The sequence below is a fragment of the Phalangium opilio genome, unplaced genomic scaffold (assembly GCF_054372755.1).
Source record: "Phalangium opilio isolate 3A_F unplaced genomic scaffold, DU_Popi_V2 ptg000011l_1, whole genome shotgun sequence".
Taxonomy (NCBI): domain Eukaryota; kingdom Metazoa; phylum Arthropoda; class Arachnida; order Opiliones; family Phalangiidae; genus Phalangium; species Phalangium opilio.
The window spans coordinates 913,581-939,735 of NW_028324147.1; the positions used below are offsets into that span (position 1 = coordinate 913,581).

At 37.7% G+C, this 26,155-nt stretch overlaps 2 protein-coding genes across 9 annotated transcripts in view; one reads left to right on the top strand and one right to left on the bottom strand.

The window, feature by feature from the left end:
• Window positions 1-260: 260 nt before the first annotated feature.
• Window positions 261-26,155, bottom strand: part of LOC149709698 (voltage-gated inwardly rectifying potassium channel KCNH6-like) — an 89,465-nt gene continuing 63,570 nt past the window's right edge. For 5 of the 8 annotated variants that reach the window (XM_089857446.1, XM_089857477.1, XM_089857485.1 and 2 more), the window contains 12 exons: window positions 13,180-13,608; window positions 9,022-9,415; window positions 8,503-8,702; window positions 8,142-8,394; window positions 7,561-7,754; window positions 7,397-7,469; window positions 7,094-7,336; window positions 6,693-6,956; window positions 5,841-6,342; window positions 5,126-5,461; window positions 4,874-5,063; window positions 261-4,759 (listed from right to left, as the gene is read on the bottom strand). In XM_089857446.1, the coding sequence (XP_089713572.1) occupies window positions 4,433-4,759; window positions 4,874-5,063; window positions 5,126-5,461; window positions 5,841-6,342; window positions 6,693-6,956; window positions 7,094-7,336; window positions 7,397-7,469; window positions 7,561-7,754; window positions 8,142-8,394; window positions 8,503-8,702; window positions 9,022-9,415; window positions 13,180-13,608 (3,405 nt within the window). In that variant the 3' untranslated portion in view covers window positions 261-4,432. Of the gene's footprint in view, window positions 4,760-4,873; window positions 5,064-5,125; window positions 5,462-5,674; window positions 5,739-5,840; window positions 6,343-6,692; window positions 6,957-7,093; window positions 7,337-7,396; window positions 7,470-7,560; window positions 7,755-8,141; window positions 8,395-8,502; window positions 8,703-9,021; window positions 9,416-13,179; window positions 13,609-26,155 lie in introns of all 8 variants that reach the window. The other 3 variants (XM_089857493.1, XM_089857461.1, XM_089857453.1) reach the window with 3 other exon arrangements.
• LOC149709699 (uncharacterized) lies at window positions 22,209-23,899 on the top strand. Its single transcript, XM_089857540.1, has 2 exons — window positions 22,209-22,602; window positions 23,268-23,899. Coding segments are annotated over exons 1-2 (510 nt in total). The 5' UTR covers window positions 22,209-22,600; the 3' UTR covers window positions 23,776-23,899.

The window sequence follows — 26,155 nt, forward strand, 5'->3', positions numbered from 1 at the left end:
CACTAAAAATCGCCGCCATTTTGGCGGAAAGGGGAGGAAATATTTTAGGCCACACCCCCTCTATAAAGATCAAGGAGGGGGGGGGGGGTTCAAAATCTGACAGAAATATGCATGCGCGCTAACTGTGGAACGGCTCAGGTTGGGTGGGACGCCAAAACTGGGGGAGGAATAGTCGGACGCGGTTGTGACTAGGTAAAACGTCACAGGCTTAAATTTGGCAGTGGGCGGCCATATTTGGCACCGCTTTGGTTCTAGGGGCAAATAGCATGGGGTGACGTCACAGTAAGGCTTCTGGTATAGCATTATTGGTCCGACTATTCCTCCCCCATTTTTTGGCGTCCCACCCAACCTGAGCCATTCCACAGTTAGCCCGCCTATTTATCACGGATTTCCCATCATCCCTGTAAAGATCACTAACCAACCGAGAGAAATTTCAAGAGCAAGAAAATTTTTATTACTTCGGCTACGGAGCTGTTTGTTTGTTTCTTTTTTTTTTGTTTAATCATTTTTTTTTGTTGGTGACGCTACACACTAGGTGCTATACACGGCTCTGTCCCAATATAAACAAGTTATTTCTTTGTAAAATATGTAACAATTCATATATAAAAATGGAGTTTTTTTTTGTCATCAGTGGAAACAACTTATTTACACGTAACTATTGATATAAACTGACCCAAGCCAGCAAAATTTGGTTGTTTTTTTTTTTTTAGAGTAGAGTTGAAAGAGGTTATACAGACAAGCGACTAAAATGCGCTTAAGGTAAGTATTTTTTTTTTGTATTCGTTTTTTTTTTCTTTAATTTAATGAAGTAGTTAAAACCTCACGCAGAATTTTAACGTTAAACTGAAAAATGTTTTCCATATTTTTCAGTCAGATAGTGCAGTGATTATTTCTTTTTTTAATTGTGTTTAATTTTTTTGTTGAAATTATTTCTAAAATTTTTTTTTTTTAATTTTTGAAAAAGGTTTTTATTTTTTTTTCTTACTTCATTTTTTTTTAATTAATGTTTTAAATTATTTTTTGATTTTTAGTTTTCCTGTGCCTTTTTTTAATATTTTTTTTTTTGAAAGGCTAAGCGCCATTTTGTTTCAATTTTAATTTTTCAAAAATTAAAAAAAAGATATTTTTTTTTTAGAATTCTCGGCGTATTTTTTCCTACGTGTTAATTATTGTTAATTACTATGTAAATTTTAATAATTAATTACGGTTCAAGCGTTTAAATGAGCTGAAATACTGAGCTTCTTACGGAGAATATTTTTTTTTAAATGCCCGGTAAACTCATAGAATTATTGTGTTTTTTTTCTTTATGTTTTTGGTTTTATTTAATTTTTTGTTTTTTTAATATCCGAGCCTACTAGGTATATTATGATCAATTAAAATTTGTCTGCTAAACTGTACACTGCGACTGGAAAAAACTGCATAACTTTTTTTTCTCAACATTTTTTTTTTTTTTTGGTCTATTTTTTCATTATTTATATATATTTTTATATAAATAAAAAATAGTAGAAAGCGAAGAAGGCATTGTATTGCTTTTTACATAATTAGATTAATTAATTTTTAATTATTAATTAAAAGAAACGATTTTCATGTAGTAATGAGCTTCATTCAGGATTAAAACAAATTTGTTTATAATATTTAATTTTTTTTTTTAAGTTTGGATTTATTTCGTTTTTTTTAATATATATAATTTATGTAGTGTTAACGTCAAGAAGGCATTGATTTAAAAATAAAGAGAAGACAGGAGCTTCAAAATGAGACAAAGATGACGAAGAAAAAATAACGAAGTTACGAATTTAATTTAATTTAATGAAAATTGAAATTAAATTAAATTAATAATAAATTTCTCTTTTGAAGGTTATTAAATAAATTTCCAATATTAAATTAGTTTTACACCAGTATTATTGGTCTAATTTATCGTCTGAGTGACGTCACGCTGGAATAAATCAGCTTATACCGATGATTATATATCTTAAAAAAGAAGTTTATATCGTTTTTCAATTTCTTTAAAAATTAATTCGTAGCTCCATTATTTTTAGCGAGATTTTGGCGAACTGGGTCTCATTTTGTAGCTCGATCAATATTGGTTGATTAAAATAATATTTACCGAACTTATAAAGTGTTTATAAATGGATTTCTTCTCTCAGCTTTTCAAGTTGAATTCCCTTCTTGGCTCGAGCTTGTCATTAAACAATATTTTTTATTATCTTGCATAAAGCTTTACACACCCGGGAAAAGCCGAAAATATTGTTTCATAACACTACGAACACTGTGCGAACGTTTTTAAATTTTCCGTTTTAATATTTACCGCGATTAAGCCTTTGCAAAAATCTTATCTAATTCGTGTAGAAATTTTAAATATTCTAATGTTCTACTAACTAGATTTTTGTTAATTTTCATATTTTCCCTTTCACTTTTCCGGTTCCAATAATCTTTCGTTCGATTATCCCTATTTATATACATATATTTTTATAAGTTTGATTTGTTTGGTTTATTTCTCGAAAAAGGCTTAACGAATTTCCGTACGTACTCGTTGTCACGTGACGTTAATCGCGCGAGACATTTCGCGCGCGTTTTATCTCGTGGTGGTAGACGGCGCATTTTCCCGCCTCTCTGGAGTGGGAGCTAGGCCTAACTCCCAAACAAAAGCGCGGTCTACTTTCTTAAGCCTAAATTGACCTACTGACGAAAAACATCGCGAGTACAGAAACTTATATCACCTGCTTCTTAAATTTTTAAATCCCCTATTAAATGAAAGGGATTATGGGAAGGGGAGGAAGGGAGGCAAAATGTTTTATTTAATATTAAACGTAACAAGGAGGATAAAAATTAAACTTTTTATAACAATTTGAGCCTAAATTTAGCGCGATTCTAATTAATTATCTTTAAAAATCACCGGTTTTTTTTTTATTAAAAAACATTCGATTCTCGATTCGACAATAACGTGACGTAAGTGGGCGGGGGTTAAAGGTTATATTTATTATAAATTAATTATTATTTTTTTTTCCTCATTCCGCTGAAACTTTTAATTTTTTAATTTTAATTATCATTACTTCTTAAACTAAATTTATCACAGACTTAAAAACGGTGCGTTGTTGAACTTGACGAGTTCATATTATATATGCTTAAAACGTTGTGGGCATTATTTTAGTGTTTGTCATATTTTTTTATAATCGTACAAAGAACTTATCGTATCCCTGAGATTAAAATTAAAGTTAACTACCATAAATAATAAAGGATAACTCAGAGATTAAAATTAAAATTAAAGAAATGTATAAAAAATTATATATATTTCTAAATTAATTAACTATAATAAATAATTATTTAAATAAATCATTATTTCTAACGTGTGACTAGAAAATATTTAAAATACTAAAAAAGTTGAGCTAATTCGTTTTTGAAAAATAATTTGTACCATATATATTTATATATATCTACTCGATTTACTTACTTATTTATTTAAGTTAAATTTAACGGAGATTAAACTTAAATAGGGACAATCTACTTAGGCATCAGAATGATGTGCATTTTTTTTTTAATTTTTTTTCTTAGAAATTTATTATAATTATTATTCATTTTAATTTTATTATAAATTTGAGATTAATAGCACCTTGATAAAAGTTAAAAAGGGGCAATTAAAATTACGCAATATCACGCCTTATACTTTCATTTTAAAAATTAACCGCCTAAATTTAAATATACTCTAAATTAAATTAAATTTAATTTAATCTAACTTCCCTTATAATTTGTTTTTTCCTCAATTACGATGTTTTAATTCAATTTAAAATTAAAACCGTATTTACATTTAATTCCCTTTTAAGCGCGTGTAGAAATTAGCGCGATTAATTATTTTCCGAGAGCGTTTAGTTTTGAAAAATTAAATAATTAATTAAATCAAATTAAACGCTCGTCGAAATTATTATCTTTTATCGAATATTAATTAATTATTTATTTATTTTCTTTTTAACTCCTTAGAAAAAGCTTTATATATATATTTTAATTTCTTACGGTAGAGAAGTTGTAAGCGTATCGCTTTGGTTTTTAATTATTTTTTAAATATTTTCATAGAACTTTATTTATTTTTTTATTTTTTGGTTAATTCTTTTACGTAAAAGCGGAAAAGATTTAAATTTTATTTTACGAAGATTATTTTTATATATTTTTTTTTATGTTTTTCCTTCGAGAAGAAATTATGCAAAAACCCATTCACGCAGCCAGTATAAAAATAAATTGCAGAGCCAGCAAAAACTATTATAGTTTTCATAATATCTTATATTTAAATTGTTTGTTTTTTATATTTATTTTTTTTGTATTTATATTATTTTATATAGAAAGACGGGCAAGTAGGGGGTTGAAGGAGACCGGGGGGGGGGTGTATTATCGCCGCCGCTGAAGTCGTATTTTCATTGAAAATGACCATAGTTTTAAATATTATTTACACGTCCGACGATTTCGAGTCTTTCGAAGTACCTCTGACTGAGGATTCCTCCCTAGTTTTACTACTAATTTCACCGCCGGGTTTAGTCGTTTCCGGTGACGTAGGACTGACCAGCGAGGGTTCAAGGGGCGTCAACGACGAAGAAGAGGACAACGGAAGTTGTTGGGTGGCTTCCGTCGGACTGGCCAAGGCGGCCGCGACCGCCGACAGCACCACTGGGTCGAGAGAGGCGCCACCTCCGCTGGACTCGGAGGTAGCGGAAGGCGCGACACCACCACCTCGTTGTGGGAACTGTTTCGTTCTTCCAGTGGCTCTCAAACGAACCTAAAACGGGGACGCCAACGGGAACAGAGAGAGAAAGAGGAAAGAGGGAAGAATAATGACCAACTAGGAGTGTGGTGGACTGGGGGTCTTTTGGTTTCTGCGCCGGGCACGTACCCTGGCAAGATCAGAAGGCTGAGATACGGATCTCGACTGCGTAGTTTGCTCCACGGGCCACTCGGCCACTGGAGTAGGAGGCACGGTTGTGGCGCGCTGAGGCGGTGGCGGCTGCGACGTCATCGTCAGACTTAAAGGAGTTACCACCTTATCGACGTGTTCCAGTTCCAAATTCTCATCGGGGGAACTGCTAACGTCCCTAATTTGTTAGCGTCATTCGGGACGTAACCTAGACTTAAATCGTCCGCTTACCCAGCTCCGAATAAGCTGTCACTAGTGGCTGTGGTGGTCAAGGCGTTGCTTTGAAGGCTGGTGGCCCGTCGGAAGGCTCGGTTTTTCGTTCGGTCGGGTAAAGGGAGTTGCAAGGAATGAGGTCGGGGTGGAATCGTGGCGGGAGCCCCGAAAAGGGTCCCGGGTGTCGTCGGTGACGCGAGATCGGGTGACGTCCGGCTGGTCAGCGCGTTGTTGTCTCGGCTCAAATAGGACGAAGCCGAAACACCCGTGCCGTTCTGGCTCACCAATTGAGAGAGGATTTGCAGAATGCTTTGAATGTCCGAACCCAGTCGAGTTTCGATGTTCTGGATTTGTCTTAATGAGATCCAATCAAAACAACACGTAAATCACGCGTTAAACCTGTTGGGAATCGCTAAACGGGAAATTGAGGAAAGTGACGACGACGCCTCGACAAATCAGAGAGAATAATTACTATAATTCTCTCCGAATAGACTCGAGGTAAAGGAACTTTATCATTTATCGTTACGATGGTTTAGTAAGGAAACAATGTCTTGAGAAAAAACTTACTCTGATAGAATATCGATACGATAATGAACTTCGCTTAAATCGGTGGACGTTATAGACGCGGACACTATTTACAAACAAACAGCGAAGGGGGAGAAAAAAAGAGAGAGGGGAGGGCGGGGAAGAGAGAGAGAAAAAGAGAAAGAAAGAAAGAAGAGTTAAGAATTACCTGCTGAGTCCGTCTATTCTGGCTTCCACGGTAAGGGAGACGGGTCTACCTCCGAGCGGGACAGCGGAGGAGGGATGGTGACCCGAGGTGGCGGCGATGGCGGTGCCAGCGGGTTGGATAAGATAGGGAGGCTGCGGAGGATCTTTTCGTTTCGCGTGCTGGTGCTGGTGTTGATGATGGTGGCGCGGACTCTCGTCGCCGCTCAGACCGGAACTGCAGGACAGAGGAATGGTCATGCTGGAACTAGACTTGGGGACGCTGCTCGAAGTCCTGGGCGCCGAACTACTGGCCGTCGAAGCCAATCTACCCGGACCCGAACGAGATCTCTGCGAGACCGTCTCGGGGTCCGTGGGAGATACGGCCGGACTGCTGACTCCGCCTCGATGATGGCTACTGGAGACGCGAGTGCCGCTCGTCCTTTCCGGCATCGAGGTACTCAATAATCTCATCTTCTCCGATATCACCGGTGAAGATTCTTCAGTCGCCGTTAATCTCCTCGAAACTTCAAGATGCGGTTCGTTGTTTGTTTGTTGTTGTTTGTTATACAATTGTTAGCGGATTTAGGAAAGAGAAATAGAAGCGAAGACAAAAAAGCGAGCGGGGAGATAATCATGTACTAAGGATAATAAAATGATGATGTTCTACAATAGCACATGGGTTCTAATTTACTTAATTTTGAGGTATGTACGAAGCCAGAATTTTACCGAATTAGTTTAGATACGTTTTAAGCAAATGCTTTTTTTATGATCAGAAAGGATTTAAAGGGACCATCGTAAGTTTCTTGGCCCAAGGGACAGTCCCTTTAATTCCAATAGCCACTTAAATAAGTTACGAGTGAAAACTTTGACTCACTGGGTTCGGCGTCGTCTAAAAGTGGCGTTTTCATGTCCCTCTTATCAGATGGTTGCGATAACGATCTGGGCCTGAGTTCAGGTTTGATGGACTCGATGAGTTCGCGCTCGGCGGGCCCTAATTCTCCACCTATGTTTTGTCTCCGGGCTGACTCGCCGTGGCTAGAACCGTCTTCCATACGACTCACCAGACTGGGCGAACGGGAATGCGTCTTGGAGCCGAAGACCACATTGGTCAGGTTGGTCACGCTAGACAGGGCTCCTCCTGCTCGGCCAGTTGGGGTGAAAAAAGAAAAGAAAAGAGCGATGGTAAAATTTTATTGACCGATGATTTAGTAAGGTGTTATCTTCTAAGGAGCGATGAGTTGGCCAGAAAGGGTCAAAAATAGAAGGTGGAATCACCTGCTAACGAATGGAATGTATTGGAGCGTTGTTTTTGTTCGTTAGTCACTCCGAACTCGTAGTTGGCCGGCGTAATATCCCGGCCAGCTTTGTCCGGGGTAAATTCCAATATTCCCGTCCCACTAAACCTTTGATCATCCTCGTCTTCGCTGAAACTGGCCCGAGGAATTAATTCCCCTTGCGATTTACGACTCTTTCGCCGTCTCGGACGAGGATATTGGTAAGCGGTCATCCGAGGATCTTCTGATCCAATTAGAGACTCGTTAGCCGAATTATATAAAAACAGGAAATCTTCCTCGTCACCTTCTTCGGGAGAACTCAGTTGTCTAGCTGGTTTCCCTCTGAAGAGATCCGGATCAACGCCAGCCTGCTCATCCTGCGACAAAGACGAGGGAAAGAATCAAGATTCTAAAACGCGTGGGAGGTGTCACCGGAAAACACCGTAGGGTCATTAGGCCTAATCTTACGTCTCTCAGGTTAAAGGTAATCTCTAGATTGTTGGAGAAAGGCTCGAAGAACTCCGGGTACATGTCGAGCACGTCCAGGACATCTTCCCTTAGAACCTTGTGAAGATCACAGTACGTCAAGGCACGCACGTTGCAAGCGGACTTCCCCACCGTAGGGTACAGACACGGGTTCTCGCCGAAGATATCGTCCTTGCCTATTAACGGCCGTCCGCGTCAAAGTCGCGAAACAACCAGAACAAAGAAAGAAAGAGAAGAGAAAAAAGAGAAAAACCGACACGGAAATATTCCGCGCCGAGTGATTAAAACTCTTCTTGCGAGTTGTCAAAAAATATCGCGTCATACTGTTTACAGTCACGGACAGACAGACCACCCAACAGGTTCAATAGGACACTAAAGGAGAGCCCGAAATTATTTTGACACCTTTCAATGACGGTGCAGGCGTATCCGTTACTCTCTTTAGATTGAGCATCGGTTTCAATCGATGGTCAAACTAAGAAAGCGACGGATCCCTCTCTCGAGAGACAGTTAAATGACGTTTAGGAGACGATTATACGAATAGAAATAGAAAGGCGATTGCGCACCTAATATGGCCATGACGATATCGTCTTTGAGTATCTCTATAGTTCCTCTGGAAATGAAGTAAAGAGCGGTGACGACGTCGCCACGGTGAACGAGGGTATCACCGGGCGGAGCGTGCGTTGTCTTAAACTTCATGGACAGAGCTCGGAGACAGCCGGGACTGGCACCTTTGAAGGCCGGGCAGTTGTTGAGCAAGTTGCGATTCAAATGCAAACAAATATCAGCTTGTAGGCACTCGGGGAAACCTTTCAGCACCTAAAGGCCCACTCGCAAAATGAATCAATGTCGAACGGACTGATGTCGACGGCCAATTAACGAGCCCGACTTAATTGACCCTTAAATCTTATTACGATTATTATATACCATATTCATGTCGATTCCGTTGGTGTAAGTCCAAGCGTGTTGGAAATACTCTTCCAACCGCTGACGTAGAGGGTTTGGGATCTGATGAAAGCGAATGAACTCTTTCACCCTGAGCAACTGAGTGTGGTATCGCGCCGTCCCCGAATACAACCTTTGAATGATTGCCGATACGTTCCCGAAAATGCTAGCGTACATCAGGGCTGCAATTGCCATTCAACCCCGTCGCGTTAATACCGCACCCTTCTTTCAAAATTAGACACGGACAGCCGACCGAAGGGACCCTCTACCACCGAGGGACACTTTCTAGCTCTCAAACTCTTAAATAGTCGCGTATTCCCTTTGAACCAAGCAATCGCCAAGGTTCGCTATACTTGAAAAGCGTAAATTTAGTACGTCGTTTCAAAGACTAAGTGATGGCCAAGGTACGGATTGCCGGGGGATCCCTCGTAGATATATAGAAGGTCCCTCCTCCAGCGGGGGTGTTTTTGGGGTAATATTACGGAAGGGGGGATGACTCACATCCAATCAGCATGATGAGGATGGAGAATATTTTCTCCATGTTGGTGTTAGGGGAAACGTTTCCAAAGCCGACGCTAGTCAGGCTGGAGAAGGTGAAGTAGAGGGCCGTGACGTATTTGGACTTGATGTTGGGTCCCCCGTGCGAATTGTTGTAAAACTGATGAGTGGCGTTGGCCAAATGGTCCAACCAGCCTATCTTGGGATACAAGGTGGGTCGCTCCGCGTTGCCAATGGCATACCAGATGCAAGCCAACCAGTGCGCGACCAGTGCGAAAGTAGCCATGAGGAGAAGCAGCACGGCAGCTCCATACTCTGAATACCTGTCGATTTTACGAGCCACCCTCACCAATCGCAGCAGGCGCGCGGTTTTCAGTAGACCAATCAGTGTCGTCGTCTAAATGAGAAGTGGACAAACCATTTTGTCGCTGCTGAACCTCAACCCCCGCTTCCCTTCCGTAACCTTTAACCTCCTCAAATATCTTAACATCCCGACAAAAACTAACCAAAAATAATTAAAAAATATAAACAAAACCAATAAAAAGCCGCGATAAAATATCTATCTCTCCAAAAACATAAAAAATACCTTCCCACCCGAGACTAATTAATATACGCTTAATTAATTTAATCGCGCGGTGCGGGGGGGATGAAAAGGGGGTTTAATATCAAGTGACGGACGCTCTACTATGGGACGGACGGCGAGCGTTCAAACGGATCTCAACTAATTTCCACTTCGAGATTAAAGATAAAGATCTCTTTAATAAACGAAATCACGACGTCATTTTTCGTTTCAGTTTCAGTTTCGCGGGAGGCCATTTTTAAAAAATTTTGAAATTAATTTTTGGTCATCAGCGTACGTGTTTCGTAGCGAGTTCTAATCTTTAAGCCAAAGCTAGATACTAATTGAGATGATTTTGAAACGCTGTCGACCACGCCCCCTACCATCAAACATTGTCAAACCTACTCTAAAGGAGTCGGGGCTAGAACTTGCTTGGAAATTTTTATTTTTTTTTTTTTTTTGCAAATTTCTTAATTAAAATTACCAACGAATGTTATTTTTTTAAAAACGACAAAACGAAATAACTAAGGAGGTGTGAAACGGAAAATATGGAATAAAGATTAAGAGAAGAGAGAGATTAGAGAGTGGGGATTAGCGTGTTAAGAAAAATTGAAAATTAAAATTAAACGAAAAGGGGCGGGGTTTGGTTGTCCACGTTAAGTTACGTCAGAATTCATTTTTTTTAATTTCTTTTCGACAACAGTTTGATATATATATATATATGGAAACTTCAAACTATACATCAATTTTTCCCTCCAAATTGGTTTTATTCATTTAGTCAAATAAAATTTATATAGCCTTATATCTCAAAAAATTAAACTATTATAATCTAGACAAAATAATTACATACTCTACCTTAATTTTGATTAAAATGGTTTCAGTTTAAAAAATACAAAGTAATTTAAGTAATGCTAGAGAGCTACCTTACAGGGGCAACTACCTTCATGTTAATCCTACGAGCGCCTGTAGAAATGTTTTACCCGCGGTACACCGATGTTCAGGGAGAAGCTACCATACAGGATGAAAACTTCTAAATACGGTTATTTATATCTTACCAAAAATCAAAATAACTATATATTTCCTTAATTAATTCAGCCTAATTATTTGAATTAAATTAAATTTAATTATTCCTTAAAATAAAATCGATAACGCGAATAAAACCAATTTCGATCAGGAATATCACATCTTAATAAATCAACAATATAGTATAATTACGTTTAATAATAGACCGAGATCGCCATTGGTAAATTTAAATCAGGTGAATTCAATTCAATTCAATATGAACCTATTTATCCAAGAAAAATATTTTTGATCTTCACGCTACTTTCAAAGTTTCCATTCTAAAAAATTTAAAACCGAACCAAGGGTAGTTTCGGTCTATTAAAAAAATCAAAATATAGACACGAACTAACAGCACGATTTTACGTGCGGGGATTTTATGGTATGGTAGAAAAATTAACCAAAATAAACTTAAAAACAAAATAAAATAATAATAAAAAATAATAATAAAATTGAAAAATATATATTGATATAATATATAATAGTTGAATTCCCACTATGATAATAAGTACAGGGAGGCTCATAATCAGCTGGCCGCAGAAATTCTATGACACCCAGAGACTATAGGGAGTTGCTCGCGCTGCTCCTCTCGTGACTGCTCCCCCACCCGTCGCCAGTACAACACTGGCTGACTGCCACCAACAACAAAAAAAACAAAACCATAGCTCATATTAATTATATATTCATTTTGTTTTTGTTTTTTTCCTTTCTTACTTTCTTTCTTTTTTGTTTTTTTAAAAGAAAAACACAATGATAGATATATTTATATGTATATATATATAATATAATAGATATCATAGTACACGAGCATGCCACGTGGCAACAAGGACACAATCATAAAGAGATCAGGAGGATAAGACGGGTCTAAGAGATCAGAAAGACAGTTGATTGGATAAGAGGACAGGGGGTTTGAGAGAGAGAGAGAGAAAGAGAGAGAGAGAAGAGAAGAGAGAGTAGGGCATGCTGATGCCGTTCCCGACGACATCACCTGCTAGAACTATTCGTATTACGACAACAGATTAGTCAAGATATCAGTTTTTTTTGTTATACTAATCATCATACATGCCACACCTCAGGAAATTTGCTAATTATCGCAGCCTTTTTAATTAATACTAGGTACATTTAGTTCATTATAGAAATGATTTTTAATTATAAGATTATAAGGGTTTTTCCTACGTTTTATTTCGAAATATCGTAGTCAAACGTTTACCCTTAATCTACACGGACTTAATGTTAAATTTAATTTAATATATTCCAAGGGATTAATAATTAACGGGCGAGAAAAAAGTAAACGTTTGAATTTGATAAAAACGTAGAAAATGGTATTGATTACGTTTTTAGTTTAAAATTCAAATTTTAAACGAAGAGGGGATATTTTTTTTTGGTTCACGTCATCATACGCATTCGTTTAAATATAGACGTATACTTTAATTATAATATTCGATTAAAAATGCGGTTGGTTTTTATAAAATTAAAATCCATTCATGCGACTCCTTTCAAACGAATTAAATTCAGACGTTTCTTTATTTTTTTTTTTCGTTTTTGTTCAACTCAGATTTTGTTTAAAAGGAAAAAAAGGGTTTCGGGGAAATTTTGATTGTTACGAAAAAAAATTGGAAAAGTTTTTGAATTCGAGAATCGAGGGGAGTTAAAATAATTTGGGGGGAGAAAAAAAGTGTTATCGTAGTTTTGCGATCTCGTGAGAATCAAAATAACCAATCAGGTTAAACCAGGGAGGGATCTTTTAAATTTGAATAATCCATTTTGAGTTGGAATTTTGTTTATTTTGATATTAATATATTATTGTAAGGGCTGTAATTTCGTTGAATTAATTCTTAGGAACTGATTCGAACTGGAATTTTATTATATTAAAAATTTATACGGAAAAAATTTAGGTAATTATAAAATGGAATTAAAAAACAGCCATAAGCTCAAGATTTGATACGATTTCAATTCAAAAGATTCGGCACTTGAGCAATTGTTACGTAAAGTCGACGCCCAAGTGCAGGCCAATCAAATATATGACATGCATATTTATAATATTCATAAACAATACAGCTAGATATCAGGATTGTAATTTTAAAAACGTTTGGAGAGATGCGCGTAGCAAAAAATTATCTTTTGAAAAATTTATTTATTGATCTGCCCGGATAAGCTTTATAAAGTCCATTCGAAATCGGTTCAAATAGATTAATTGAAATTGATATAGGCCTTGGGTATTCGTGATTCTCACGGAGCGCAATACAAGGGTCCGGGTATTGGTTGTACGTGTACCTATCCTTCTCAAGGTCTCTTCAGACGATACAACTTTTGACTCAACTATAGATGGGTCAAAAAGTGAGTCAGCAAAAATTGTTCAGTGATAAATTTATAATTTGGTCATTCAACCTGAACAATTCTGTTGAGACGTCCCAACTAGTTGACTAGTGTAAACGAATCAAAAGGTTGTATCGTATGGATGGGCCTTCCGGAGGTTGCGTTGTTGTTGAACCGTGGGGGGGGGAGAGGGGACGTAATAGAGGGTATGATTGGTTGGATCTTACCTCGTCAGTCTCTGATCCAAAGAGTAATAGGTCGAAAGGAATGGCGGCGACGATGTCAATGATGAACCAGCCTCTCAAGTAGTGGACGGCGATTTTGCAAGGATGGCTGACCACCTCGTCATTGGAGTTGACGTAAGTGGTCCGGAAGTTGATGAGGATGTCGATGATGAACATGACGTCGACGATCAAGTCGATGATGACGATGGGGTCGTCTCCGTATTTCGTTTTGCCCCGCTTCCCCTCGGGTTTCTCTTCGTTAAGCAGGAAAGCGGCTACGTAAGGCGTGAAGATGGCCGTGTATATAACCAGCAACAGTATGATCCAATCCCAAACGGCTTTGAAAGGCGAATAGTGCAGGATCGTCCATTTGTGGATACGCGGCTTTTGCAGCTTATATTCCGGCAAGACGTCGGCCCCGAGAGAGAGCACCTACAAAACATTCCCCAAGACACACCCCCACCATTAATTAATTAAAACTAATCAATCGTTAATAATTCGTAATTAAAGCCAAGAATACGCATTGCGAGCCACTCTTCCAACCCGCGTTTAGCCTTTACGTATTTATTAATATTAAGCCAAAATTAATTTAGTTTCGATAGTTAATCCCGAAACAATTTCAAATTCGTCTTAGTGTAAGACGAGCTTCGTAAGCGGCATCCAATCAGAGAAAGGACTAACTGATTTATGGCTCCAACTAATTATAACTAAAGTTTAGTATAACAATGCCGAGAAACTCTATCCAATTAATTCATTCCCGTCGCTACGAGTAATTAATTCCAATTAACGTGATCTTGTCTTAAAGGGAGAGTGAAACGCCGAAACAAATTAATCTTGAAAACGTGTTCAAAATGAACGAAAAATTTTTTACCATAAATAAAAAATTAAAACTCTATTTAACTTTGTTTAAATTAATTAAATAAAACAAAGACTGATACTAAATTAAATAGAGAGTACTCGAAAAACGGGATACATTCCCATTATTAAATATCTTTCGAGCAAATAACGAACGTCTGCGATTTTAAATATTTACCAAACCAAAATAAGTCGGTTGAAAAATATTGTATATTTGAAGAAGAATTTTTCAATCCCCTTATCGTATTGACTGCTTCTCCATTCGATTCCCCGTTCTGCTTAATTTGGCGCTTAGATGAAGGGGGGGGGACAGAAAGGGGGAAAGGTAATTTATATTCAGAAATCGACTCTGAGATCGAATTCACCCCTTTCACTGTTGGATGGGGAGTGTAAAATCAAGATTAGTTTCGATCCTTAATTGATTTTATCCTACGTTTTTGATGAATTATCGCGGTGGTGGTGCTGCTAATTGTAATTCATTAGTGTAAACATCTTAATTAAGATACGATTAAAGGTAATAAGACCCTTAAAGTGTTGGCTTCATTATCTTTAATCGTATGCTTATTACTTTCCCTTATTTATATTTGCATCTGGTAATAATTTGATATCGCTAGCTTAATTTTTGAATTTTTTAAAGAAAAAGATTAATTTAATTTAAAAATATTTAAAACAACTTTGGGTTTTGAATTTTTGGTATCGAGCCATATTTTTATAGCATATTCGCAAGCTTAAAAGGTGTATATTTAGAGTTGTTTTTCTAATGGGGTTTTCGATCATTCTAAGCTTATGAAATATAAAAAAGGAAGGTACAGGTATATGGGGGAAACTCAAACCTAGGGACCAAAGATATTTCGGAAGGAGAGTTTGCTTCTCTAAGATTGACGACGTAATCGATTGGGTTGGCTTCCATTTTTTTTTCCCAACCTGAATTGAGACTAGAGAGGAAAGGCGGGAATACAGTTTTTCCTTAAGGGATTTGAGTTAGGCTTAAAAAACCTTCTAGTTACGAGAAAATAAAAAAGGGGTAGAATTTTGTCGGAGGCTGCTTGGTATCGTCTCCTGTCACTTTCTAACAAAACCCTTTCATTGATAAAGTTCGGAGGAAGAAGCTGAGGAAGATTTCATATCGAGATTATTTTTCTCTCTTTTTTTCGAAGTTAAAAGTCAAGTATAAAGTGTCAAGAAGGGTTATTTACAAGAAGTTAAGATACCGCGCGGCTTTATATAGACCGGTTCAATTCAGTTCTTTTATATTTGTAATTTAAGAAATAAAATACGCGCGTGTACTTCCTCCTCACGTGCGACTGACAGTATTCACTAATCACGTGATTTCTGCAAGCGCGAGAAAATTAGAAAAAAAAAAATAAAATAAAATTCAAAGACAAAGGCTTAACTAAAATTTACGTGTTTACAAAGGAATTAACAATGTCACATTGCGAATTGTTTAAGCCATAGAAAAGTGATTTTAAGGAATTATTCGAACGTATGACGTTCGCTCTATTAGGGGCAAGTATCTTTGGGGAAAATCCAGTCTTAGCTACTGTATAATACACTGGGTTTATTTAAATACATATCCATAAATTTCGTTGGTAAAATTTCCTTCAAGACAATGTCCTCATTAAAAGCCACCGCGAGTACAGACTTCGGAGAGTTTCCAAGATGGCGTATAGGTGTATGCCGCGGTACATCGACCGAGAGTAAACTATATATAAGGAAGACACTAGAGCAACTTCGTCTTCGCATTATTTTCGGTATAGCGCTTTGCTTTTGAAATCTTTATCCGCGTGAAAAAGTCCGTCAAGCGTAAAATTCGAGCGCCAGATTCCGAGAGAGCTCTAGAAATCTTTTCAGGCTCATTTCTAGGGAGACTGTTTTGCCCATTTAAAATTAAAATTCGTTAAAGAATGCACCGAGCAACCCGTGGCAACCAGAGGAGAGTATTTTAATCGCTGCCCAATGGGGACCCCAGAAAAGGGGCCTTCTTTCCCAGGCATTCCATTATAGGCCTATTTTACAAAAGCCTAATTCTACTCCGGAGTAAAGAGTAAATAAATATCACCCTCTTTTCAGGATTTTTTAAAATACAAAGGCTTACGAAACTCTTTGTAAACACGTATACATATTCTCTTTAAGACGCCTAGTCTTCTTAAAGGTCAAAGTTCAGTACGGAGTATATTACACCAACTTGGAAACAAATTAGGTGCTAGTACACGTTCGTTTCGACGTGATGGAATAAATATCAGAGGGTTTAGAGCTAATTAAAGTATTCGTAGTATCTTTTAAAGTTAGGTTAGGTTAAGTCAAGATAGGTTTCGGTTCAATCAGGGGTCAGGTTGGTTGTCTGTCGTCTCCCAGACGACAAGAACACCAAATGTTTTATCCAAAACTTTTCCGATAACAAGGATATCTAAAGAAAAAAATATCCAATGCTATTGAAGAAAAGTAAAGAAATGTCCCAAAATCTCGCAATGAAACGTCGTGGGTGGGAGTTTGGGCTTCCAAACCTATTTAATTCCCCTTCCGGCAAAAAAGGGTTTACAAGCTTCACATACACACCAGTAACTGGGGGAAAAAACGGAAGATGAAGAAAAAAAAGTTGAATCTGTCGCCAGCCAAGAAATGACAAGAAAAAGAAAGAAAATGTAAAAAAATTCTGTGAAGGTAGAATAGAATTTCTTTACATCGTATCTTGGCGTACATACATCTTAGAGATACAAGTAAGAAGAAAAAACTTTATTCCTTGACAACTCCCGTTTGGTAAAAGGTCCTATATCCTAAATTCGACGCAGTTTTTTTTTTCTTCTTTTAAAAAAGAAAAAGCCAAAAATAAAATTTTCAAAAGGTTTTTGACACTTACTCCTCCTTGTACATGTATATTGATACTTGTAATAAAAAATATAGAGATAAATATGTATACGCGTTTATTAAATTAATGAAGAATATTAGGGGAATATCAAAATTTGCCAAGGCTTATTATTATATATATAGTAAACCTTTACTTCATTCACTATCTTATGGCACATATTTCTTTTTTCAATCGAAGTTGACTCTACGCTCAAAGTTTCTTTACGCGCTTCTACAGCGTTAATAACGGTGCAAAGTGAGGTTGGGTAAAGAGACGCGAAAGCATTTTCTTTGAGGAAGAGTTATTGATTGTTTCTTTACGTCTTGTAGTCGAGATAATAAAATATATAATATGGAAGTGTATATAGGAATGGAAGGGTCAGAGCTCTAACTGAGATAGTAGGTACCGTCCCAGATTTATGTTCCTTTTTAACGCACTCTCTTATGGGTCTGTACAGCAAAAAAAAAAAAAACACTAAAAAAACCTACTACATTACCACCAACAGAATCGTAATCGAAAATAAATCAAATTAATGATAAATCACGTGACGTTATTTGATATAAGATATTATTAGCTTTGAGGGGTCCAAGGTTGCTTAAAAGTAAGTAAAAATTTCCCATTGGTTAATAATTACTCCATTGACGTCCAAAACTGATCATTCTTTAACAATATCTTTTAACTCGAAAGCCTTAAAGATTTTGGGGATACTTAACGGTTTTGGTTAATTAATGGACTAGGGAAGGCCCGGTCCATTCGTCAGCGGGATAAATGGAATAACCTGGTTTGTTGGCGCGATAGGTAACGAGCAAGCTGACCTTAACTGGGGCAAATACAATTAAGAGGGTCAAATAAACCCGCGAAAATCTTGTTGAGTCGCGAGCGCTTCAGGGATGGAATGAACGAAAGAATAGAAAAGGAAACACAGTCCGCTAATAAAAAGATCTAACTCTATCTAGCCTAGCGCCTTGGCGATTTGCGAATATATAAGGTAAGCTTACTAGGGCGTTGAGGGAAAATTGCTTTTTGTTCCAGTTAGCCTAGCTTGATAATACGATCAGTGGAACTACTCGATCTAGGACCATGCAGGAGATGAAGCTTGACCGAACCTATCGCCTCGGGAAAGGGGTCAACAATCAGAATGACCCCCCCCCCTGAATCCTCTTATATCGCACCCGACTTACGACCGCACGAGCGAAAAGGGTTTTTGAAGATTGTTTTTCTGGCCTTCTCGCATTAATAACAGATAACTGGGCCTCGGCTCCCCCTTTGAGAATAGAAAGATAGATATGCGTACATAAAGGTATGCTAAAAGGGGACTCCGCGACTCTGCGCTCTGCTTGCATTAAGGCATATCGATTTGTTACATTACAGTTTCAAATGACCCCACCAGTTTAAAATCGATCTATCTTGGTATAAATCGAGTTACAAAATAAATCCAACCCCCGAAACTCCAACTCTCTTGTAATTCTAGAATACGTACAGGGTGTTTCAGTGGTACGAACGCGAGTTTCACCCGTCTTACGGAAACTATAACTGGAAATAATTCTCACTATTCAGTAGTACCTTCCTCACGGTTAGTTTAGGTTTAGTTAAGGTTTAAGTAAGGTTTGGTAGAGTTAACTGACCTACCAATCCAAGCTTATCCAGCGTTAACTCCTTTATCAAACACCCTGTACGAAATTTCGTATGTTTTAAAACAGCATCTCAACCGATAAAAAAGAGATAAATCAAGAGGATTGCGCGGGCAAGCTTTGGTAAACCCATTCTCATTCTTACGTGCTGCAATAGCCTTACGCGGCTTCCGACAGACAGCGAGCCAGCGTGAGAAATTGCTCTTGCTGGAGCAAATTAGTGGAAAATGGCCGAGCGCAGCTATAGCCAAAAGTGCTCTGGCGGCTCTCTCTTAAATGCTGGTATATAACAACTCACGGTATCGGTGTTAGAAAAATGCGGGTTATTTGAACGAGTACGAGACGTTGAAGACCTTCTGACCTTATCATGCCAATCCTTGATGCGCTGATGAACAGCTCGGAACATTTCCAGGGATGCAATGATGACTGGGCTGCAACTACAGCTCTGTGCTCTGATTAACTTTTACACTTGTAGAGCCCAAAAACTCTGTCCACTACAGGTTACTCTCGAAATTGCTCGGACAGAGGACCTCTAAGTCGCCAATAGCGTATCAGTTCGGCGCCAGTTTACCGAAATGGAGGGCAAATGTTCGCGAGTACAACTTGAAGATACCCGAGAAAGCGCGGGGTGTATATGAACAGTGTTACAATTAGGGTAGAATTCAACCGAATTTAAAATCGTTAAATACGATAGAGTCTACACCAACGCACTTAACAAGGTTGAATTCTACTCTAATTACAAATGTTCACTATAATTAATTAAAATACGAGTTGAAATTTTTATCACACCAATTTTAGTTCTGCGCTGCACTGCGGTTTCTTTTCGAAAATTCAAAGAATCAAGTGTTTAGTAGAAGCTACGCGGCGCGAGCTCAACGGTATATTTCTGTTGACGTTGCAGGCGCGACTGTAAGGTGAAAACTAAAGCGTAAATAAAAACAAAACTGGGTAAAAATAAATAAACCAAAAAAAGAAGAAGTTTAAATTGAAGATAACACGAAAATTCCGTCTGGTTTTAGGGATGGCAACGGAAGGGGGTGGAGTAGAGTCAGATTCATCCCGAATTTCTCCGTCGCACTCTGGCTGGGGAGAAGCTCGTCACAAAACGCGCGCTTGATTTTTAAGGTTCCTGAAGATCCCTCGAAATGGAGACCCAACTAGAACCGAGCGTTCAAGCTAAACCTAGAAGAGCTAGAACTTTGCCAGAAGGTAAAGCTCCGGGACAAGAGCTACTAGCGCGCCTGCGTCGAAACGTTTCTGGCAGGAACGGCTGGCTCGAGAGGTTCCTCAATAACATAGAATATATCTAAGTCACCTAGAGATTACGGCGTTTATGGCGTCGTAGTGTCGTCCCTCTCAGTAACTCGGGGGGATAAAATGCGAGAGAGACGGTTGCCATGACAACGAACCATCAATTCCGCTTCTTTTTCTTTAGGGATGAACATTCGGGATGAGACTCTACTACCGTTGTTAAAACCTTAGGTGGGTATTAGAATTGTTGGGAATTATTTCGCGGTCAATTTATACCAGAGATAAAGGCGTAGACAACGCCTTGATCAAACCACGTTCCCCGCCATTTACTACGGTATAATTTTAACGTTAAATAAAAAACTTTTTCTAACAGTTTGTTTTACGTATTATAGGGGAGACGTTTTCACCCTAAGAAGTTACTGGGTAAGAAGTTGGAAATAACGACTATTCCCTAATCCCTACTTCGTTGACGGTATAAACTAAAGTTGAAAAAAGTCATTCTAATTTAAAGTCCGGACGCGTGGGATAAAGAGAGGAAAGGATGTTAGAAGAATTTCAGGTGGAATTCGCAACAGGTGGAAAGGCGGGCTTCGATTATTTCATTGAAATAAAACGCTTAGGGACTAGTCTTATTCGTATTACGAACTCAGGGTTAAATTAAGGACTTCCGTCTCATTGTTTGCGGCTTTCATACTGGTTTCGTATTTTTGTTGAATAGGTTGATTGTTAATGATGAGCCTTTGTGGTCGGGATTTTTTTAGCTTAATTTGCATTAATGGCTAATTTGGTTTAATTAATTAAACAAGCGGCGATTTAAGCTACATTCCAGACAACATTTTGTTGATGAAAGTAATCAACGCTCTTATAGCTTGGTTTGGGGTTAAGGTTTTTTCTTTCTTTTTCTAACGAGTATCCCATTTATCTCTATGGGATGATTAAGCCTTTGCGGGTGGATTAGCTCGAACAGACTCGGTTTATCTTTGTACTTATTTCCTGCTGCAGGGAGCCGAACTGAAGGGTGTGGTACGTCAAAGGCTTAGCTGATATTTATATTAAAAACTATCCCAACCAAAGTTTAAATATACTTTACTAATGAAATATGATCGAGAACAAGCTTTTAAGTACACTTTAAATTGAGTGATTGTTTAACAGAGTCTCTCTAGATTCGAGGCTTAACTTTGTTAAGTAATAACTGTATTTTAAAAACACTTCCAGTTAAATCCTTTCAGGGTATTATAGCCCCAATTGAGCTCTATTGAATAATAGTAAACACTTAATCCTAACTCAATTAGGGACCGAGATAATCAACTTTTAAATAAAACATATCACTATAAATTTAAATATTCACGTATAAAATATGTTAAATTCACACGAAAGCATTTGTTTATCGCGTTGCTATTACAACGGAGGTTGGCCCAAAAAAGCCTCACGCTCGTTTTTCGTGTAAAGGTACAAATATTACTAACAACATGCATGAAAATGCCCATTAAACACGTACATAGAAAAGTGGAATATGAGGCTTTGAGTACAGCGTATCAAGGCCGAAAGATAATAGAGAGTTTAAGAAACTAGCATAGGAATAGAAGAAAAACGTAAAAACGTCTCGCGCACGTGCCCCATATATCGCAGTTGAGTTTATGTAAATTAATTTTCATTAACGCAAAATTAGACTTTAATTTATTTTTCTTAAACTCTCTATTATCACAAGGTTTCCTAGAATAACTCGGGGGATTAAAGAATATAATGTATTCTCTGAGCAGCTTAGAAATTCGAAAGTAAAGACCCAAAACGATATAGAAAATTGGTTGGTACAATTTCCGTTTTCTCTCGATTGTGGTAGCTGAAGAAAATAAAGATGGGAGGATGAAGAGCAATAGGGATTGGAAGAGGATAGTCGAGGGATTGGATAGCTATCAGTTAAAACGGAATCCCCCAGAGGGTATAAAGAATATTTGTGGTATAAGGCGTATAGGTTATTGTGCCGTCCCTCGGGAAGCAGCTGCGTAAGAGGCTCTTCCATCCTCATCCAGATATGATCCTCTTCCTAATTCTAAAGCATCAGTTTTCTTGTAGGATATTTCTATTCTTAAGAACAAACAGCTGCCAGTTCTCAAACAAGTAGCAGCGGGTCTATACTCCCCCCTAATACGTCAAACCATTATCTAAAGACATACTCTGTTGCTCAAGGAGACTCAAACCTAAGATGTTTAGGGCTTCTCAATACATATTTTTCCATTATTTCATTAAAAAATAAAATTACCAAAGCACGGATCTTATAAAGAGAGCTTTTTTGGTAAGTCTGCTATAAATTAAGTGACATTGTTCTTTGGGAAGTCAATTTTGAGTCTCCATTTTGTTTACCACAAGGGACACTGTTTCCAAGTTAAGATTGCAAAGAGTATTTTACGGATGTCCCCTCAAGAAACTGATTAAGACAATAGTAGATAGAAAGTGTTGCTTTGGGGTCATGGCGTCAGCCAGTGCCAGATGGCACATGATCTGGCACCAATAAATATGGCGTCAATGGACGCCCACGGAATTTTTCTTCTTATAGCGCCAGTGAATCAAACATTTTTCCCCCAATATTGTTGCGGCGTACATGACGTGTCGTCCTATGGCGTCAGCCCATGGCGTCAATGTTAGGCTTAAGCGTCATATTCGACAACGTGGTAAATAACCTTTGTCATACACGTGGTTTAACTATAAGAACGTGATTGGTCTAAAAAGAGCGCCATGTTTACATGGTCAGAAAGTCACGTGACATTAAAGTATAAAAGACGAGGACGGTTTAAAGATAAGGCATTCTACATCCTTCCTTGAAGTACCGATCCAGATCCGAAAAATGTAAGTATAAATTTCTTTAAATATAAGTTTACGATAGTTAATTCCTCCCGCATTTATCGATATGGATTTAAGTATGCAACACCCCTTTACCGGACTAGTGGCTGGAGTCACCGGCTGTGGGAAAAGTGTTTTCGTAGGGGAATTAATTAAGCATAAGGACATATGTATTTCGCCCACCCCCGAAAGAATAATTTGGTGTTATACGGAGTATCAGTCGAATCTATACGGTGCTATACTATCCCATACTCCGAGTGTAGAATTTCACGAGGGTTTATTAGATGTTAGCACCCTAGATGCTAGTGTGAGGAACTTCGTTATATTAGACGACTTACTATGTGAAATAGCGAATAATAAGGACGTGACGAATCTTTTCATTAGGGGCTCGCACCATAGGAATGCCTCAGTTTTAATTTTAATGCAGAATCTTTATTATCCTGGGAAGGAAATTCGTACCTTAAACTTAAATGCCCATTACTTGGTTATATTTAAAACACCACGTGATCAATCTGCCATTATCCATCTTGCGAAACAAATTTCGCCGGGAAATAGTAAATACGTGGTAGACTCCTTTAGACAGGCGACTTTGGAACCTTACGGATATCTATTTGTAGACCTTAAGGCTAACACCCTAGATAACCACCGTCTAAGAACAGGTATACTTCCAGGTCAACAAGCAGCACTGTTCATACCGAAATGACGGCCATCCTTGAAGCGAATTTTTTCCGGATTAAGGGACGATGGGTAATCAAGGAGCTGACGATGTACGTGAAGGAGACCGACGTCCACGAAGTCTGGATCTTCCAATCCCCATGCAAGTTCTCAGAGTTATCCGTCAAGGATAAAAGGCAATGCAGGTGGCTCTCAAGGAACACTTGCGATCTAGCATTCGAGGAGGGAGACTACCCATACGAGACGACGCAGGAGGCCGCCGACTATATTCGAGCTAGAGCATCGTCATACGTGACGAAAGGAGCGGAGAAGGCCGAAACCCTATCAAGATTCTTAGGGTGCGAAGTTATCAACGCCGAAGACTACGGTTGCCCGAGATTATCAAGTATCGAGTGCGATACCCCCAGGGCTTGCACTTTTCATAGGGACAGCAACAACTGTACCTTGGTGAAGGCGTCCAAACTAGCGGAATGGCTCCGTCAAAACGAGTCAACGATAATTTAAATTTTTTAAAATATATTGCAAATTGTAACTCATGTCAAAGAAATGCCGCAATTAAATTTGCCAATAAAGAAGCGATTAAATCTATTGTCGAGTGTTGTATAAATATCCTACGGGGCAATGTCCCTCTTTTCTAATTTTTTTTTTTTTTGGTTGGCCTATCTTAAATCTTATAACACCCATAAAATATTAATTTTATTAATTTTTACTATTAAAAACAAAAAAATTCTCTTATCATATTATATTATTATTTGAACTGATAAGGGAAATAAACTCTATGTCCAAAACTTTGTCTCACATTGCCAACAGTAAAGTGAACTTTCGATCTGATAAGAGAACCAATAATGATTTGAAATGATAAAAGCATATGCCTCGATTTATCCATTCTTTCACATACATGTCGAGGAAATGAACAAATATTTGATCTTCCTAAAAGTATGGATTAACAGTAAATAGAAAAGATGGCAATTGTATCTCCTAAACACAAACAAAATCGAATTCAAACCATAGTAAACAATGATAAAAGGGTAAAACTCATTTCAAAATCATCGGTAAATTTCCTCCGAGCTTGAGCAAGCAAAGGTTAAATTGATAAGTGCAGAAGTGAACTAATTTCAGAAATATGGCGGGTAGACTTTCGAACTACCCACGCTTTAGTCCATGCGTTTAATTCATTTCTAAAGTCAACATGATTAGAGAAAACTTTCATATTAGTGTTCAAACCTTCCCTATTATTGTTCATACTTTCCCTATTAATGTTCCCATCCCGATATGAACACCAGATACTAGTGTTGCCGTCCTTAAAACAATGTTTAGATATTAATAAACCTACTTTCTATTGATTAAAGACATTTATTCCGATAGCACCGTATCATAAATATCTTTATCATGTTTATACAATGAGCAAATATCGGATATCATAATAAAGCGGAATAAAATTAAATCAAATACCCCCTATTTTATTTGGTGAATCTATAGAAAAAATATTTGTAGGATAAAGCAAGATACAGATCTTAGATTCTATCCCTAAGCACTTTGTCAAAAGTGTATCGAAATGGGAGAATATGCGATTTAAAGTGTTGTGAACCTACCAAACTACAATAAAAAGTGGTGGAAAATAATTGAAAAGATAAACAAAATACTATTTAAAGTGATGGAGAATGATAGAAAAGATGACGAGAATAATACTGAAAGCTACACTATTTCTGTTCGGTGTTTCACTATTTTTGTTCGGTGTTTCACTATTTCTGTTCGGTGTTTCACTATTTCTGTTCGGTGTTTCACTATTTCTGTTCGGCGTTTCACTATTTCTGTTCGGCGTTTCACTATTTCTGTTCGGCGTTTCACTATTTCTGTTCAGTGTTTCACTATTTCTGTTCAGTGTTTCACTATTTCTGTTCGGTGTTTCACTATTTCTGTTCGGTGTTTCACTATTTCTGTTCGGTGTTTCACTATTTCTGTTCGGTGTTTCACTATTTCTGTTCGGTGTTTCACTATTTCTGTTCGGCGTTTCAGTATTTCTGTTCGGCGTTTCACTATTTCTGTTCGGCGTTTCACTATTTCTGTTCGGCGTTTCACTATTTCTGTTCAGTGTTTCACTATTTCTGTTCGGTGTTTCACTATTTCTGTTCAGAGTTTCACTATTTCTGTTCGGAGTTTCACTATTTCTGTTCAATGTTTCACTATTTCTGTTCGGTGTTTCACTATTTCTGTTCAGAGTTTCACTATTTCTGTTCGGAGTTTCACTATTTCTGTTCAATGTTTCACTATTTATGTTCAGAGTTTCACTATTTCTGTTCAGTGTTTCACTATTTCTGTTCAGTGTTTCACTATTTCTGTTCGGTGTTTCACTATTTCTGTTCGGTGTTTCACTATTTCTGTTCGGTGTTTCACTATTTCTGTTCGGCGTTTCAGTATTTCTGTTCGGCGTTTCACTATTTCTGTTCGGCGTTTCACTATTTCTGTTCGGAGTTTCACTATTTCTGTTCAATGTTTCACTATTTATGTTCAGAGTTTCACTATTTCTGTTCGGCGTTTCAGTATTTCTGTTCGGCGTTTCACTATTTCTGTTCGGCGTTTCACTATTTCTGTTCGGAGTTTCACTATTTCTGTTCAATGTTTCACTATTTATGTTCAGAGTTTCACTATTTCTGTTCAGTGTTTCACTCTTTCTGTTCAAAGTTTCACTCTTTCTGTTCTATGTTTCACTCTTTCTGTTCTATGTTTCACTCTTTCTGTTCTATGTTTCACTCTTTCTGTTCTAGGTTTCACTCTTTCTGTTCCAGGTTTCACTCTTTCTGTTCTAGGTTTCTCTCTTTCTGTTCTATGTTTCACTCTTTCTGTCCTATGTTTCACTCTTTCTGTCCTATGTTTCACTCTTTCT